This window comes from Esox lucius, chromosome 11 (genome assembly GCF_011004845.1).
Source record: "Esox lucius isolate fEsoLuc1 chromosome 11, fEsoLuc1.pri, whole genome shotgun sequence".
In the NCBI taxonomy this organism is placed as follows: domain Eukaryota; kingdom Metazoa; phylum Chordata; class Actinopteri; order Esociformes; family Esocidae; genus Esox; species Esox lucius.
The window spans coordinates 19,029,014-19,045,798 of record NC_047579.1 but is presented as its reverse complement, the minus strand read 5'-3'; the positions used below and the strand labels follow the sequence as shown (position 1 = coordinate 19,045,798).

Sequence of the window (16,785 nt, the reverse complement as noted above, 5' to 3'; positions counted from 1 at the left end):
AACAACAGACTGACAATTTTAAGGGAAGTATATTGAACCCAGTAAATCATAAATCCTTACCAACGCAGTATCTCAACAAGGTAAGTAAATTAAAGTGACTACCGCACTATAATACTTCAGTATTTCACAATCTGCTCAGTTACGGGGATTTTCACGCACAACCATTTCTAGGGTTTACAAAGAATGGTGTGAAAAGGGAAAAACATCCAGTATGCGGCAGTCCTGTGGGCGAAAATGCCTTGTTGATGCTAGAGGTCAGAGGAGAATGGGCCGACTGATTCAAGCTGATAGAAGAGCAACTTTGACTGAAATAACCACACGCTACAACCGAGGTATGCAGCAAAGCATTTGTGAAGCCACAACACGCACAACCTTGAGGCGGATGGGCTACAACAGCAGAAGACCCCACCGGGTACCACTCATTTCCACTACAAATAGGAAAAAGAGGCTAAAATTTGCACGAGCTCACCAAAATTGGACAGTTGAACACTGGAAGAATGGTGCCTGGTCTGATGAGTCTCGATTTCTGTTGAGACATTCAGATGGTAGAGTGAGGGAAAATATGAGTGCGCTCAAAGTCCTACCATCCTCTTCCACAGTGAATGTCCAAGGTGAGTATTGCAATGGTAAAGATATGGAGATGTGGACCTGAATATCTAACAGTCCTTTAGTGTGAAATTTAGAGATGTAGCCCAATCATATTAAAGTAGAAAGCAATGGTCCAAAGGCACTGTACAAAACCCATAAGGTAAAATGCTAATTCAGCTTTTGGCCAGCTATGTAAATGCTAACATTGATTGATCCTGCAAAATGTGTTCAGCTGGTTATAGGCTATTCCTATTTGTCTTCTAATGCATCTTAATATGAAAGTAATCAGATTACATTAATGAGTATGCGTAATCAAAAAGTTACATTACTGATTACAAAAGCGGGCAGGTAACTGGTAACTGTAAACGATTACATTTAAAAAGTAACCTACCCAACCCTGTTTATGCCATTGACTGGCCCTCATGTTCCCCAGACCTGAATCCAATTAAGAACCTTTGGGACGTTATGTATCGGCACATGTTACGCCTCCAAGTAGTGCCTCAGACTGTCCAGGAATTCATTGATGCCCTGATCCAGGTCTGGGAGGAGATCCCCCCCAGGACACCATCCACCGTCTCATCAGGAGTATGGCCAGATGTTTTGGGGAGTGCATACAGGCACGTGAGGGCCATACACACGACTGGGTCACAATATGAGGTGCCGTGATAAAATTCACACAAGTTGGAACAGCCTGTGATTTCAACAGTTTACTTAGATTTTCGGTGTGAGTTTGAATCTAGTCCTCAATCGGCTGGTAATTTTTGTTCTCATTTTGTTCTCAACACATCACACAATATACAGTAAAGATTTTGATTTAACATATTGTGTTAATCAAGACTCAATGTGCGATTTAGGTGTTCCCTTAATTTTTTTGAGCAGTGTATTTCCAAGGGGGACAAACAGTCAATGCCTGAACTGCAGGTGCATCTGTCACAAAAACTGCAACATTATTCAATGTGCCAAGATTAACTGTCTCAAAAATCATAACTGCATACGCCAAACATGGACAAATTACATCAGGCCCTCGGTGAATCTGTCTAACACCACTCCTTGTGGAGAGTCAGAGTCTGCTCTGCATGGTCGGCTAACAACCAAGGAACATGAGGCCATTTTACAGGACTAGGTTCCCCTATGATGCAAACGCTGTTCCCTCAGGATGACCAATATTCCAGGATGACCCAATATTATAAGATGATAATGCCCCCATTCACTCTGCTAAACCAATGCTAGAGCGGTTTTTTGAACACCTCAAAGACATCAATGGCCTTCCATATCTTTCCCAGTCACCAGACCTAAACATCATTAAAAATGTATAGGAATGTCCAGGTCACTGACTATGAAGTAGGTTTCCTCCTCCATCCCTCAGAACAGAAGGATTTATTTTCTTTAAGGACTTGTACGACAGCATTCCAAGAAGGATAGGAGCTTTTCTGAACGACCTTATTAGGTCTTTGATATGAATATAAGGTTAGGGTGTTTCGGTTACTTTGTCCACCCCAAAGATCAGACACACAAGCAAGAGTAGCCAAAAACCACTTTATTCATGAAACAATCTTCAAGTGACAAGACCAGGGGTGTGAGGGAGTGGTTTGTACAGTACACTGTATGCGGTCTGGTCTCTAAAAGTGCAATGTATTCCAGCAGTGCTGCTCAACTCCGGTCATGGGCCTTCCTACGGTTGCGCAGCGGTTTACGCTCACCCAGCACTAGCACGCCTGCTTTAACGCTCAACAAGCTCTTGAGCGGTTTCATCAAACGTCTTAATGCTGGGCTGAGACAAACAAGTGCAACAGCACGTACGGATGTGGTTAAATGCATAGAAATAGAATGACTACTGAACACAACAATCCCGTTTATTCACGCGAATGGATTTCGTCCTATCGTACAGACAAAATCCATGAAGTAATGGCCCTGGAGTTGAGTAACACTGAGAGCATTGGTTCTGCTGCACTGGCCTGGACAATCTAAAACTACAAGAAACACCTACGAGTTACTTTTAGTAACCACTGAATCAATCAATTCATCCATGAGGTTTATTTAGAGCATCTTGGCAAGACCAGGGACATGGTAGGTTCACTTCTTAGCCCACAGGTCATATAATACATTTGTTATTTGGGATGTGTCAAATGACCCATTTTGCATAATTTTAACCAAAAAAAACATGTCTGGGTCTGACACCTTTTCAGAATGTAAATGGCAGGTGTCTCCCAATTCCCTTTTAACTCAACAGTTAAAAGCTAGTGCTTTAACTAGCTAGTGGGACAACACATTCTAATGATGTAGTCTAGGGACCCCATGGTCCTACAATGGAAACTGTAGCTTTGAATTCTGTGTAACATTCCATTGGGCCATACAAACTCATTAAACTGCTTGACACACTGAGTGATTATTTTAATATTATATGCGTATGTATGAAGCTGGGCATCCGTTAAACAGTAAATAAACATGAATGGCCTCTGTAGTTTCCGAGCAAAGACATGTTTTGTATTGAACACTGTACATGATAGTAAAATCCCATTTCCCATCTCTGACATGATCTATTTGCTACCCTCAACATGTTGGGGGGAAAAAAAACAGTGCTGGCTTTAGCTTTGAAGATTGATTCTCACCCAATTACAAATAACTCATTTGCAACGGTTGATTTGGTACTGGGGGTTCTTTCCGCACTAGTTCTTAACCATTAAACTGGCATATCACTTAGTGTAAGGACTTTGACCATGCACTCTCAAGTTTATGCTAACCAGAATCTGTATCTAAATAATAAAACATAATGCTCATTAAAATGGCAATATGAGTCTTGGCAATAAGAATTTACATAGACTTTAGCATGTACACAAGTTTATAGTATAAATGGGACTGGTAGGAACCTGACCTGTAACTTAAATCAGGAGGGAGATAAAAGAACCCAAACCACATTTTCCCCAATTCTGAAAACATCCGATTATATGTGGCAACAGTAAATGACAAAAGGGAGCCTTCGACTCACGGTGATTAAATCGAGGAGACCGAGTGATTTGGTGTCCAATGACAACTGAAAAACCTTCACTCTCACAACAATGCAGGGGTGTTAGAAGACAGAAAGCCACATCTGTGTACAAATATCGAAGAGAAAATGACCTTGGATTGCATTAGTAACCTATAGTGACTTCTTCAATGCAAAATGTAGTTTAGCAACACTAAAATACCTTTTTCCATTTGGGGGAAGTAATAGGAAATATGTACCTACACAATCTGGGCCATTAATTAATGACAGAATTCTCTCCAAGTATCATTCACGACAAGGGTCAGTACATGACTGCTCGTTATTAAACCAACCTATACATCCCAAAGAGTATCCTACTCTCTTTAAACCCACTTTTTACAATACCACTTTAAAACGCTATAACTTCTAGTTTCTTGTTACACTTGTCAGAACACAACGTGGATCAACCAATGTCACAACACTAACAGATGCAGCCAATGCCAAGCAACAGGAAGTGATGCCTCCATTACTAAGGTGACGACACCAATGACAGGAAGTGAAACCTGAGTCATTATTCTGACTCCACTGTCACTATGAAATGTGACGTCTCCGGTGTCATAAAGGAAGTGCATGAGTGGGTTACTGGGATATGTGCGTGTGTGTGTGGTGCTATAGTATGGCGCAACGCCTCGGCGTGTTTTTCTTGCTCTTCTTGCTGCTGCGGTTGGTTTCCTTATACCTCCTGATTTCCCTGACTAAAGAGTAGAATGCCTCCTCCACTCCCTAAAAAACAGGAAGAAAGAAAGGGTTTCAATTGACATTGTAGCCATTCGGCAGAGGTTTTCATAAAGATTCACCACGCCTGGGTTACACACACTCTCAATATGGTTTTCACAAATTGCCATTTTCAGAGCGGATACTAATTAGTGGAGAGTGAATTGGGCTGTCTGTGTAAATGAAGTTTAGGTGTATTCTTCTTAAGGCAGCTAGATGAGACAACCACCTAATACAATGAAATAAAACTAAAACATTTCCTCAAAGTTTACAGTCAAATACAAAACCCATCTATTGGTAGACTCAAACAGGACAAACTACCCGAACAACCAGTCCTCCCATTTGTGCTCTGATTAATACTGGCGCATCTGTACAATAAAACCAGAGCCCGCATGGTGGAAAATGAGTAGTTCTGTCCATGAGCAAGACACACAACACATTCTCCGCTTGGTCGCTCTGGATGACAAGGTTCATTAATGACTGAAAAATAAAATGTACCAGTTGATGGTACTTTCCTCAAACCCCCCCCCCTCCCCCCAGAGGCGAAACACCCACCTGTCGGGTTTTGGCCGATGTCTCGACGAAGGGCACGCCGTAACCGCGGGCCAGCTCCTGGGCCTGTCTGCTCTCCACACTCCGGGTGCCCAGGTCACTCTTATTGCCCACCAGCACCATGGGCACACTGTCGCTGTCCTTCACCCTGTTGATCTGCTCCCTGAGGAGAAGTACAGAGAAACAAGAGGAAGAGAGTTATACAAACCAACACCAATGAAAAGAAGCCTTCTCATTCCACGTTTCGGGACAAAGCGCCATTCCTCCAGGTGACCGACCTCACGCCGTGAATCCACTACAGACATATGGCCGTTTCTTCAACAGGTCGCTAGTTTTTTTTGCACCTCCGCTTTTTGATGGTTAAATTATCCATATCTATTAAACATAGTTGCTGTTTCGCTAGACTACATATTAAAGAAAAATATATAGATTTCATGTGAAATTACGTGATATGAACTAACGTCTGTCGTCTGTCGCATTAAGACAAATGCTTTTGATCGCTAATGTAAAAGAACACGCCCAGGGTCGCTTCCAGTCTTACCGGGCCCACTAACCTGGGGGACAACGCTTCAACACAGGCCTTCAATCTCACCAGAGAGTGAACACACATTTCTACCGGCAAGGCCTCTGCCGCCCTGACCTGAAAACCGTCTCTGGGCGTGGTAAAAATTTTTTTAAAAACGGTCGCCGCCACCGACAGCCGGTTACCTGTACAGGTGGACGTCCTCGAAGGACTTGACGTTGTTGATGGCGAAGACACAGAGGAAGCCCTCTCCTGTCCTCATGTACTGGTCCCTCATGGCGCTGTACTCCTCCTGACCGGCAGTGTCCAGGATGTCCAGCAGACACGTCTCCCCGTCAATCACCACCTGCTTCCTGTACGAGTCCTGGTTGAAACACCGCAACGGTTAAGACCGCCGCCGGTCCAATATCGTGCAACTTTGCACAAGCGAGAAAGAGAGGGAAGGCTTATGGAGGGAATCATTTGGTTGTCCTAGCCGGGCGTTCGTCGCGAGGACGTCTCACGATGGCTGAATGGCTGAATGTCATGTATTATGAACATTTCAATTGGGGAAAGGCTCATATCATAATATGTGATGAGATTTATACTAGCCTAATCTAATTCAGTACGGACTATCCAGAATGGAACACAATACGGAGTGCAACCACAATGCCAAACCATTGTCAGAGGTCAACCGAACAACAATAACGTACCACAACACAGGCTGTTCAACCCCACCCCCACCCCCACCCCCACCCCCACCCCACCCCACAGTAGGCGAGAAAGAATGCACGTCCCGGTGAAATATGGTGTAACAACCTGGGCTGGTCTCAGACAATGGGGCTATCCTTAAAAAGACGGTCTACCTCACAAGACCACTTCAGCTAGTGCCTCCCAGAATCAGCCGACTGGCCCGTTTTAACATAGGGCTAAGTCCAGGGGACAGCCTTCTGGCCTCCCACAGATGTCTTCTACCGCTGAAGTCCCCAGGGTCAGGCCTGGTTGGGAGTGTGCGCTCCTTTGGTCTACCACCTCTCCTTCCTCTGGGACAGGGAGTCATTTTGCTTTTGGTTAAGCTAGTAAAGTTCAGCTATTTTTTTAAAGGCCAAAATCTTCTAGTTTTAACATTTTGATAACATCGCGGTTTTGCACCACCGTATCAACTAAAAAGGAACCTCTTCCCACCCAATAACACCTTATTTCAGAGAAGCTAGGCTCAGGGGCTTTCTCCATCTAATTGTTTTTATTTTGGTGAGGCCTATACATTGGCTTTACCCGTTTAGAAATGTCATTTTATTATGTTTAGTACTTGACTATTCCTTACAGGGATAGTTCCTGGATCTCTAAAACGTGTCATGTTATCTTGTCATGAAATGTGTGTGTTTCCTTTCAGCCTCATATCTACACTGGCCTATCTGATGACAATGCTGCAGTGTGCTAAGGCACTGTGAGAAAGAAGTTCATATCTTAAAACCTCTGAGCACTAAAACAGTTTATTTTGCATGGACAACAGATTTTCATATTTAGACCAAGTGCATGTGCAGCTCAAAATAAAATGAGTCATTTTAGTGGCATTGCTTATTACACAAGTGAAACGTTAGCTCCCTGGAACTAGACAGTTGACAACAGGATCTTGTGAAAAATTGGTGGAGACTACGCAACTACAGTTCAAATAATAAAAAGAATAGGCATCTGGTACCATCATCGTAACGCATTGTAATCAGAACTGAATAAACAAGGCCTGTGCCGAGTGCCAATTTCAAAATGACACCTATAAACTACCTCGAGCCAAGCTGGAATCCGACTGTAACATTCATGCTTAATATAGAAAGACCGAAGCTGAAAACACGAGTAACCAATACAACATTTCTGGTCACCCATTTTGTCTCCACGCTTGTGAATGGCACAGTCAAGGCTCAAACCTAGACTTAGGTGTATGTCTCAGTAGTGAGATGTAGAGCTTTAGACCGCCTCGCCTACTGGGAGCATGGTTAAATGTATGTATAGCCATGTTTCATACAGTGGGTTGCTAAGGTTGAACAAGACCATTTCAAGATTTACACACACATCAACAACTCACCTCAATGGTGGGGTCATATTCATCCACAAAGTGATTCTGGATGAGCTGGATTGTCAGCGCACTCTTCCCCACACCTCCTGCTCCGACAACAACAAGCTTATACTCAGTCATGCCTAGAGAGAGAAATATTTCAGTGTTTTTTTATTTATTGAATCCACAAACATTTAAAAGTTTAGGTCTTTGTTTATTATTTACTTTGGTTGATTCATTCTAGTTACTATATTTTAAGGAGTTACCTATAAAGATAAGTGTATTTTGTGTCTTATCCTTAGTTTTAGGCCAACGACATTGTTTTCACGTGTTCGGGGGAAATGTTCCTTAGGTAAATTCTGGATAATCTCTCTGTCGTTGTAAGGGAACCATTTTCATTAAAGAGAAACCCCAGAATCTTTTTCACTAAAGAGAAACATTATCAACATTCACCAGAGCATATTTCAGTTTTAAGCAGAGAAAGGTACTGGGATTTGAAATTGCCAACTAACTGTCAATATTAATTCGCGGTCATTACAAAACAAGTTCTGAAATAATCTGGATCTAAATTTGACCCAGATTGAATGAAAGCTAGCTAAGTAGTTAGCCAGCTAACATAGCGTAACTATAGACTGCGGTCAAATTAGCTTGTTAGATGGCACAAAACAGCGCTGCACTTCTACGATGATTACACAGGCCTATTATATGAGCAGAACACAATATCAAAAATCTTACCTTTTTGGTTAGATGCTTATTCGTTCCAAAATCAAAATGCAGCTTTGTAATGAGAAAATGAGATTAGTTGGCTACATAGCCTGAGACAATTTCCTGACTAAAGAAGGCACCTATGAAAAAAGACAGGGTTTGATAAGATTCAGTTAGTGTGCCAGTTGAGAAAACCTGCTCACAATGAACGAGAAATATAGGCTGAATGTAACCCAAATGAATTTAAAGGTAAGAATTACTAATAAGGGAGTAAATCTCTTTGGACTCCATTGTGGTTGAAAAAGGGAAGGACCTTCTCAGAAAATGCAATCAATCGTATTGATTTACCAGCCAACACAATTGTGGTAAAGTAGACAGACGTTAGACGTACCCAATCACAATGACTCTTGCTTCCTACTTCCGGTTAACATCTGCCTACAAATCATATTCCCACCAATCAGAAACCACCTAAAAGCCTCTTTAGGCGTGTGATCACCACGAATAGCTACCGATAGCCCCGCCCTAAAAGTCCCGCCTCTGTAAGAGGATTTACCTATCAAAAACATTTCTGTAGTGACGTAGTTTCTAAAGCGGACTGGAGTCTGATTGGCCAATGCATATCAGTTGGGGACCATAGTGGTATTTGAGTTTGGCCGCCAGATGGAACCACTGTACTTGGTGCACGTGAGCTACTGTCGGGATGGTAGGATGTCTGCATCACTCGTTATTGAGACACATTTAATTAGGTAAATATTGGTAGAAAAATAGCAAGATGTCGATTGGATTTCCTATGAGTCAACGCACTACATTAGTTGAGGCTGGAAACAGGATTTGGGGCTGTGCGGTCAGAAATTGAACACTTCATCCTGATGGATAAAACTGTGTTTGAGCCCAAGATCCACACAAACGTCCGTACGTACAAGGCTAGTGATGGGTCATTCATTTACGAACAGCTCTTTTTTTGAACGGTTCTTTTTGGGTGACGTTTGTTTGCGTTTCTTTCCAGTAAGGCAACATCACTTCAAAACAGTAATCATTAGGACAGGTGAAAATAATCTATGTGAACGTGCATTTCATGCTGTACTATACTTTCAAACTACTGTTTTGCCTTTACATGGGAGATTAGACTTTCATCATTGTTCTGGGGTTATTTTTAAATGAAGAGTCGTTCGGGAGCCAAATGAGCGGCTCACCAAAAAGACTCAGAATGCCAAACACTACAAGGGACTACCAGTCCTCTGCCCCTATGCTGTGGCCTGCCCCCCCCTTCTCTCTCTCATACTGAGTGCATCTGCTCTGCTCAGTAATCTTTGCCTGAAATCACAGAGATAATCTGGCATCCATCTGTCATGGAGAGAGAAGCGAGGAGTGGTGACAAAAGACAGAACCTCTCTGAATATGAATGTGAACATCAAGTAAAAACTAACAAATAAGTGATGTGATTACAGCAACACTTGGTGTGTTTATATACAACATTCAAGTGCTATATGGCAACTGTAATCAGTATTGCATTGTGTCGCTATTTCTGAATGGATTAAACCCCAATCACGGATAACTCATGAACAAGGATATAATAATGAGCGCATCAAGTTTATATATACACAATTTATTTTACACAATAATTTTTTCACATATACATCTTTTTTACATGTAATGTTTCTTTTCAGCCTTTTTGCATGTAAATATCAGTATTACATGTTGTACCCCCACAGGTAATCAAACATTTCATCAATGCGGAGAAGAACAATGGAACAAGAAACTAAGAAACCAAACTAAACCAACAAAAAACAAGGACAACACCAACTAACAAAACCAACAACATAACAGTATACTAAATGGTCCATGAGTGGTTGCTCAACTATCATATTCGTAAAAGTGTCTCTGTTGACACTGAGAGTATACAGTTCTCCCAAGCCTTGTTGATGTACACTGTCTGTATAGTCTTCTAAAAGGGTGGCATACTACACCCACCACTGAAGATGAGTTCACGTTGTTGAAGACCAGTATTAGACAAGCCATGCACGCTGTGGTGCGATGGCACATTATTAACACCGTCTGTCGACCATTCGTTAACAGGCAAACAAGTTTCAGAGTGAAGTTATCATTAATAAAGCAATATTTGCTTAAATGGTCATATATACCGGCAGATCCTAAATCATCATAACTTGTTGTCACACGTGTGTGTGTGATGTACTGTCTATGAGTATGCCTGTGTTTAATGGTTGTTGTTTGTTTGTGTGTGTGTGTGCGGGTGTGTATGTGTGTGATGTACTGTCAATGAGTGTGTCTGTGTTTAATGGTGGTTGTGTGTGTGTGTGATGTACTGTCTGAGTGTGTCTGTGTTTAATGGTGGTTGTTTGTGTGTGTGTGTGAGATGTACTGTCTATGAGTGTGTCTGTCTTTAATGGTGGTGTGTGTGTGTGTGTGTGTGTGTGTACGAGGTGTACTCATTGCACCCGTGGACTCATCATTAAGGTACGCTCACCACACACAATTTTTCAGCACATGAACCTGAGACACACACACCCACAAACAAATCCCTAACCTCTGACCTACAGCACCAACTCATACATCACTGACAATCAGGGATTAAAGAGAGAGATACAGAGAGAAAGACAGGTTAAAGCGGCATAAAGAAAGACACCTAGAAAAGAGCCGGATGTAGGAATGTTTAGATAGGATTATCATGTAGAGGTTACAGTCACTCACTGCTGTATCCATTCCACCCGTCTGTCTAGCTCTTCACTTCAAAAATTGAATCCAATCTAGCAAACCATTCATAACAGTACATATGCTTTTGCACATGCGCGCGCACACACACACACACACACACACACACTCTTCAGGACCAAAGACAGAGAAAGGTAAATATAAAGGAACAATGACCTACATACTGTTAATATCAGTCAACATTTTGAAGTTCATTCAGTGATTTTGGCAAAACGCCTAAAATACAGAGGATCATGTAACAACATTGGAGAGTGCCAACACAATTCTCAAGCATCACTGACCTCTGAGAGCATTCAGTTTAGTGACCAATGGCGTTTTCTCATTGTTATCAAGCACATTTTGTGGATGCTGGAAGATATAGGACTTCCTTGCACAGAATATACATAGTAGATAAAAAGCCATGGTCAAGTTGTAATCTTCCATATGTTCCATCCATGCTTAGAAGCTACAAGATCTGTTAAACATTATACCATTATTTTTTATTTCTGGATATCACAAAGCTGTCAGATTGTTCGTGGAGGCTTATTTCTTTAAATGTAAACTACATGCAAATGTCAATAAATTCTGAACTGAGCAACAGTGCCAAAATAACTTTCAGATTCCATGAAAGAATGCACACACACGCACACACACACACACACACACACACACAGAATGCTGAGCATTTTTGTAGTTAAAAAAACAACAACATTTACTTCCTGTCAGAATTTTACTCCTGACCTATCAAGGGCTCAGGAGCATTTGGGAATTCTGGGAAATCAGTTCAGGTTGTGGTACACTATATATAAACGTATTATCACACACTCACACACCACACATGCGCCCACGTGCACACACACACATTTTGTAACCCACATGTGCAAATGTACATACATACAAAAGCACGCCTATGCAAATCAGCTATACTTCTTTCTTGCCCTCCAATATATACTTCCCCAAAACGTCCATCCTTTCTCATTTCACACACTAATCTTTCTAGTTTCCCATCTCCTCTTTCTCTATTGGCCTGATTCGGACTTGAGAAAAATAAACCTAACATGGACTTAAGTCAATAATGCTTAGATTGTGTTTGTGGGGGACTTAAGTCTAAGTTAAGTCGACTTCCCTCCAGTCTGAATAGGGTTTTTATTTGAGCTCTCTCTCGGCCTCCATTCCAAAACGATACTGGTTGTATCCTGGAGGTTGAACATATTCTTCAGTCTTATCCCAGTCCTGGACCCAGCCTGTCCCCCCTCCAGCCCCTCCCCCTCCGTTGGGGCCTGCGGTTGGTTGGCTCAGGGCCCCGTAGTGCCCCCCTCCGCCAGTGCGGTACATCTCTTCTGTCTCATTGGCTAGTTCGTCCTCGTCGATGATGCCACACTTCTCATCACTTGTGTCCTCCTGGTCCGCCCACGGCTGCTTCTCCCCTGATGCAAAGATTCCTGGGAGAGATTCAGCAGAAGCATCTCAAGTCACACTCATACCTTGCCATAAGCTTGAAATGAAGCCGAATGGGACTACTTTCGCTTGTCAAATAAGGAATTACTTTTTTCAGAAGAGAAACATTTTGTTTTCAGTGTGTCACACTGAATATGACTGTGGTTGTGCAGGGGCGTACAGTCCATGGATTCAAACATAATTCATGTATTCATTTGATTTAGTCAGGGTTTTGGATTTCACATTAGGAGTCACGTGTGATTGATTCACTTTGGATGTTCATGCCATTTCGGGTAGAACCGGAGGGAAATACATACCATAAAAGATGACTCCACCATAATGCACCACTGAAGCTATGAGGAAGACACCTTGCCAATCTTGACGTGACTGTGAGAAAGACAAGAGGTTAAGATAGGAAATAATAGAAAATACAAAACCTTTATGGTCAGAATCCTTTTGGCAAATACAACAAACTATTCAAACAAGAAACCAGACAAGCCTAGTTCAGCCGGCCCGCAATAGAAAGTGTTGCTCTCTCAAGATTCAAACCCAGGTCGTCCACGTGAAAGGCTGTGTTGTTGAACACTATACCACAGAGCTGCATATTTGCCAGGTATCAGTCCAGCCTCTTGTGTCTATCCTGAACAAATCCTCTTTTGCCACTGGCGGTTTTAACAGTTATATTGCCATTCGTAAATGATATTGATATAGTTGAACTGACTAACGTTTCTTACTAAGTTTACCTCCACCACAACTAGTGTCTATGTATGGAATTTTGTCGGAAATTGCAGTTTTGACAGCATATTAGCCAGCAATAAGCTTTACCTGTATCAACTAACTTACTGGAATAGTCATAAGAATTGAGCAATTTCTAGTGAGTCTGCCAAAGCTATTTCAATTTATGGCATAAATTGTATTTTCTTCTTTCATGCCAAAACAACATATTTTTCCTTTCATTCGTGAATGACAATGATACAATAACTATCAATAAGGGTGACGATAACTAACTTTTTCATCAAGTGGTTTTGATGAGAGAATCGTAGAATCTACCAGAAATAATTAATAAATGTTGTTGCTCTCAATAGATTCGAACTCATGTCTTCCACATGAGAGGCACTGTCTTTAACCACTAAGCCATGGCATTACATGTTTCAGCAGTCGCTAGACTCCATTGAGGATTGTGTTAAACTAACTAACGTTTCTTATTAAGTTTACCTCCACCATAGCGTCTATGAACTGTATTGCTTTTGCCACTGGCCGTTTTAACAGCTTATTAGACAGTAATAGGCTTACTAGTATCTACTAACTTCCTAGGAATAATCAGAAGGATTGAGCATTTGCTAGCTAGCCTCAATTAAGGCTTACCATAACGTAACTACTGTATGTTGTAGCCACCAAATGTGTTTGTCTATCCTGATCCAAAACGCATGCACGGATGCTTCTTTCAAAAATCCAGCAGAAACAGTCGCAATATAACTGTAAACTGTTTTATTTCAGGCTTACGATAATGTAGTTACTGGAGGTTTTAGCCGGCAAGGTTTTCGCCTATACGGAACAATTCATAATGCATACTTGGCTTCGCCTGAGAGGAGATACGAACTAGGGAGGTTTGCAGGTCTGCTCCTCTAACCACTACGCTATTTAACAAGGTATAGCCAGCCAGCCACTCACTCAGTAAGAGACATTCGCACTTCTTGGCCGGCTCCACTTACGTGGTCAGGCAAAAACTTTGAATCGTTTAAAATCAGAGCAAGGTTAGACCCAATGCCAAGCCAATTCCTGCCTCAACAGGAAGATCAAATTAAGCTTCAGCAAATGTAATGTCATTTTGATTAAACAGTGTATTTGTACCTTGTGTTTGGTCATTGCGCCCACTATAAGTGGGCACACCATGCCCGACAGAGTGCCCACTCCATTGGAAATACCCATCAGAATGCTGGCATAGCGAGGAGCTATATCCAAATGATTTACGTTGAAACCTGAATAAAGGAGAGGGAGGAAGAGGACAGGAGAAATGCAGAGAAATATGTTGGTTTGGCACCCATGAACAAATCTCCCGCAATGTAACAGTCTGTTGTGAGAGAAAACATGGCATCTGAACAGGAAATGATGAGTAGGTCAAAATGTTGGGCATTTTACTTCCATTTACCCAGCAAGTAGTGAAGCTGAGCATTATCTCTTTGATCTACTTTTACTGAAGAATCCCCAACTAGTAGTAACTGGGCACGTTAAGAGTATCAAAGCCACAATTTATCAAGGGGAAACTGTGAGTGACTGAATGCTTTACAAATATGTAATGGTGTTTTGATCCTCTCAAACAGCCACTAATTGGTTGTTGTCTTTCTCCAAAGTGACTAGACAAATCAAAGTCGTAGAGGGCACCCATTCCTTGAAGTCAATAAGTATTCCCCACTACCAGTTTGACAGTCGGGATGGCTGTTTGTTAGCTAAACATACAAGAGAATAGAACATCAGGTAGAACATCCTTTGAGGAAAACAATGATGTGACTTAGTAACAAATCTCAGTTAATAACAGCAATTCTCACAGCTCTGTTGAAATGAAGTCTGACAGTGGGAGGAACAGTTTAAAAGGTTCTTACCTGAGATGGCAAACCCGCTGAAACCCACAGCTAGGACTAAAAAAGAAATGGCCATAACCTTGGTGTGAGAGTATCCCACCACAAGCAATAAAGTGGCCTCCATTCCGAACCCTGAAAAACATCAAATAAACCACAGTTTAAGGTGCTGACAGATACTATCATTGACCATTTCCCCTTCTATGACAATGGGAATACAGTAGCCATTAAAATTAACGTTCTGGGTTCAATACCCGCGGGTACTTGATACTGTAGCCTAATGTTTCCACTTGCTGCACTGTAAAGTCATTTCAAATGAAATAATCTACAATGGAATATACTGAATATTAGATTACATCCCATTGCTTTTTTTTTTTCTTCATTTACTACAAAACCAATCGGAGCATGGTCTTCGTTCCTTTTGCAGGATCGGAGAGTTCACTGACACGCATGGGGACGTTGAGCCGAGCCCGACGGTACACGGAGCGTTACCTGTCTCCTGTACTGTTCGGTGAGGCTGCCCTCGTTAGCCGGGGGCCAAGTGAGGCGTAAACATCGTGCTTGTGTTAGCGCAGTCCCAGCTGCAGCAGCGTCAACAGGGAGAAGAGTATCGCCCCACGATCACGGAGCAGCGGAACGGGACACTTCTGTCCTACAACAGGCTCTCTCATGCTCTCTCGTTCTCTTTGAACCACTTAACACACACATGCTGCCCTCATAAACAAGCTCGCGCAGCCGACACACTTTACGACGCACACACAAAACTCGCCTAGAAACAAACGCACCTAAATACTCCAAACGCTGGGCCACGCGCGCTTTCACTATTGCCTGGGATACAAGCCTATTGGATAAGGGGAGAACCGGGAGCAGTGACACGTTTTACTATTCAGTGTATTTCTCAGAGCCGGTATACAGTACATATCTACCAATAGTATTTTCAATATGAGGATGAAGGCCGAGGTATTGAGCTGGGAACACTTTTTGTGACCCTTTTTGTCCTGATATTTAATACTGATGTGAAGTTATAAGCCATCAAACACAGTCCTGTTTGTTGGAACTAGACCCACAGTGCAGAAGGTTATCACAACCTCAGCGGGTTGGCTGTCACAGTGTTTGTCAGCCAATTAGTTTTTCTGAAATAATAGAAAAAGTTTACAAATGCATTCTTGTTTTAAGGGTGGAGCTCATTAGGAAATTATCCAGTGTTTAGAATAATATGAAATATAAAATATATGCAGAATACACTGATCAGCCATAACATTATGACCACATGCCTAATATGCTGTTGGTCCCCTGAATGTGTGCTGTGGTATCTGGCACCAAGACATTAGCAGCAGATCTTTCAAGTCCCGGAAGTTGTGAGGTGGATTTGCCATGGATCAGACTTGTTGGTCCAGCAGATCCCACAGATGTTCAATCAGATTGAGATCGGGGGAATCTGGAGGCCAGGGCAACACCTTGAACTCTTCATCATGTTCCTCAAACCATTCCTGGACAATGTGTGCAGTGTGGCAGGGTGCATTATCCTGCTGAAAGTTTGTGTACGTTGGTGTACCTGGTCTGCAACGATGTTTAGGTAGGTGGCACATGTCAAATTGACGTCCACATGAATGCCTGGACCCAGGGTTTCCCAGCAGAACATGGCCCAGAGCATCACACTCCCTCCAGCTGCTTGTCATCTTCCCACCGTGCATCCTGGTGCCATCACTTCCCTATCACTTCCCCAAACTGGCCTTTGTCAAAGTCGCTGAGGTATTTACTTCTGCCCATTTCTCCTGCATCCAACACATTGTCTATGGGGAATAATTATTTATCTAATCTACCCAGACCTTGACATGTGCCCTTCTTATGAGATGATCAACATTATTCACTTCACCTGTGAGTGGTCATAATGTTTTGGCTCATCAGAGTACATTGCCATGAAAATAAT

At 42.2% G+C, this 16,785-nt stretch overlaps 2 protein-coding genes across 5 annotated transcripts in view; both read right to left on the bottom strand.

Annotated features, from left to right (window-relative positions):
• Positions 1-2,110: 2,110 nt before the first annotated feature.
• zgc:55558 (uncharacterized protein LOC393228 homolog) lies at positions 2,111-8,461 on the bottom strand. Of its 4 annotated transcripts, none has more exons than XM_010902185.3 (6): positions 8,164-8,461; positions 7,695-7,854; positions 7,459-7,571; positions 5,585-5,763; positions 4,880-5,039; positions 2,111-4,333 (listed from the first exon to the last, which is right to left on the bottom strand). In XM_010902185.3, exons 3-6 carry the CDS (start codon positions 7,567-7,569, stop codon positions 4,220-4,222), a joined length of 564 nt encoding a protein of 187 aa, XP_010900487.1. In that variant the 5' UTR covers positions 7,570-7,571; positions 7,695-7,854; positions 8,164-8,461; the 3' UTR covers positions 2,111-4,219. The 4 variants fall into 4 exon arrangements, with proteins under 4 accessions (XP_010900487.1, XP_010900489.1, XP_010900488.1 ...); XM_010902187.3 differs by having other exon boundaries at positions 7,695-7,800; XM_010902186.3 differs by lacking the exon at positions 7,695-7,854 and having other exon boundaries at positions 8,164-8,273; positions 8,394-8,441.
• Positions 8,462-10,541: 2,080 nt separating this feature from the next.
• slc17a7a (solute carrier family 17 member 7a) overlaps positions 10,542-16,785 on the bottom strand; it is a 31,107-nt gene continuing 24,863 nt past the window's right edge. The window contains exons 10-13 of the mRNA XM_010902183.4: positions 14,880-14,990; positions 14,131-14,258; positions 12,597-12,666; positions 10,542-12,284 (exon numbers count right to left, since the gene is read on the bottom strand). Of these exons, the coding sequence (XP_010900485.1) occupies positions 11,989-12,284; positions 12,597-12,666; positions 14,131-14,258; positions 14,880-14,990 (605 nt within the window). The 3' untranslated portion in view covers positions 10,542-11,988. The remainder of the gene's footprint in view (positions 12,285-12,596; positions 12,667-14,130; positions 14,259-14,879; positions 14,991-16,785) is intronic.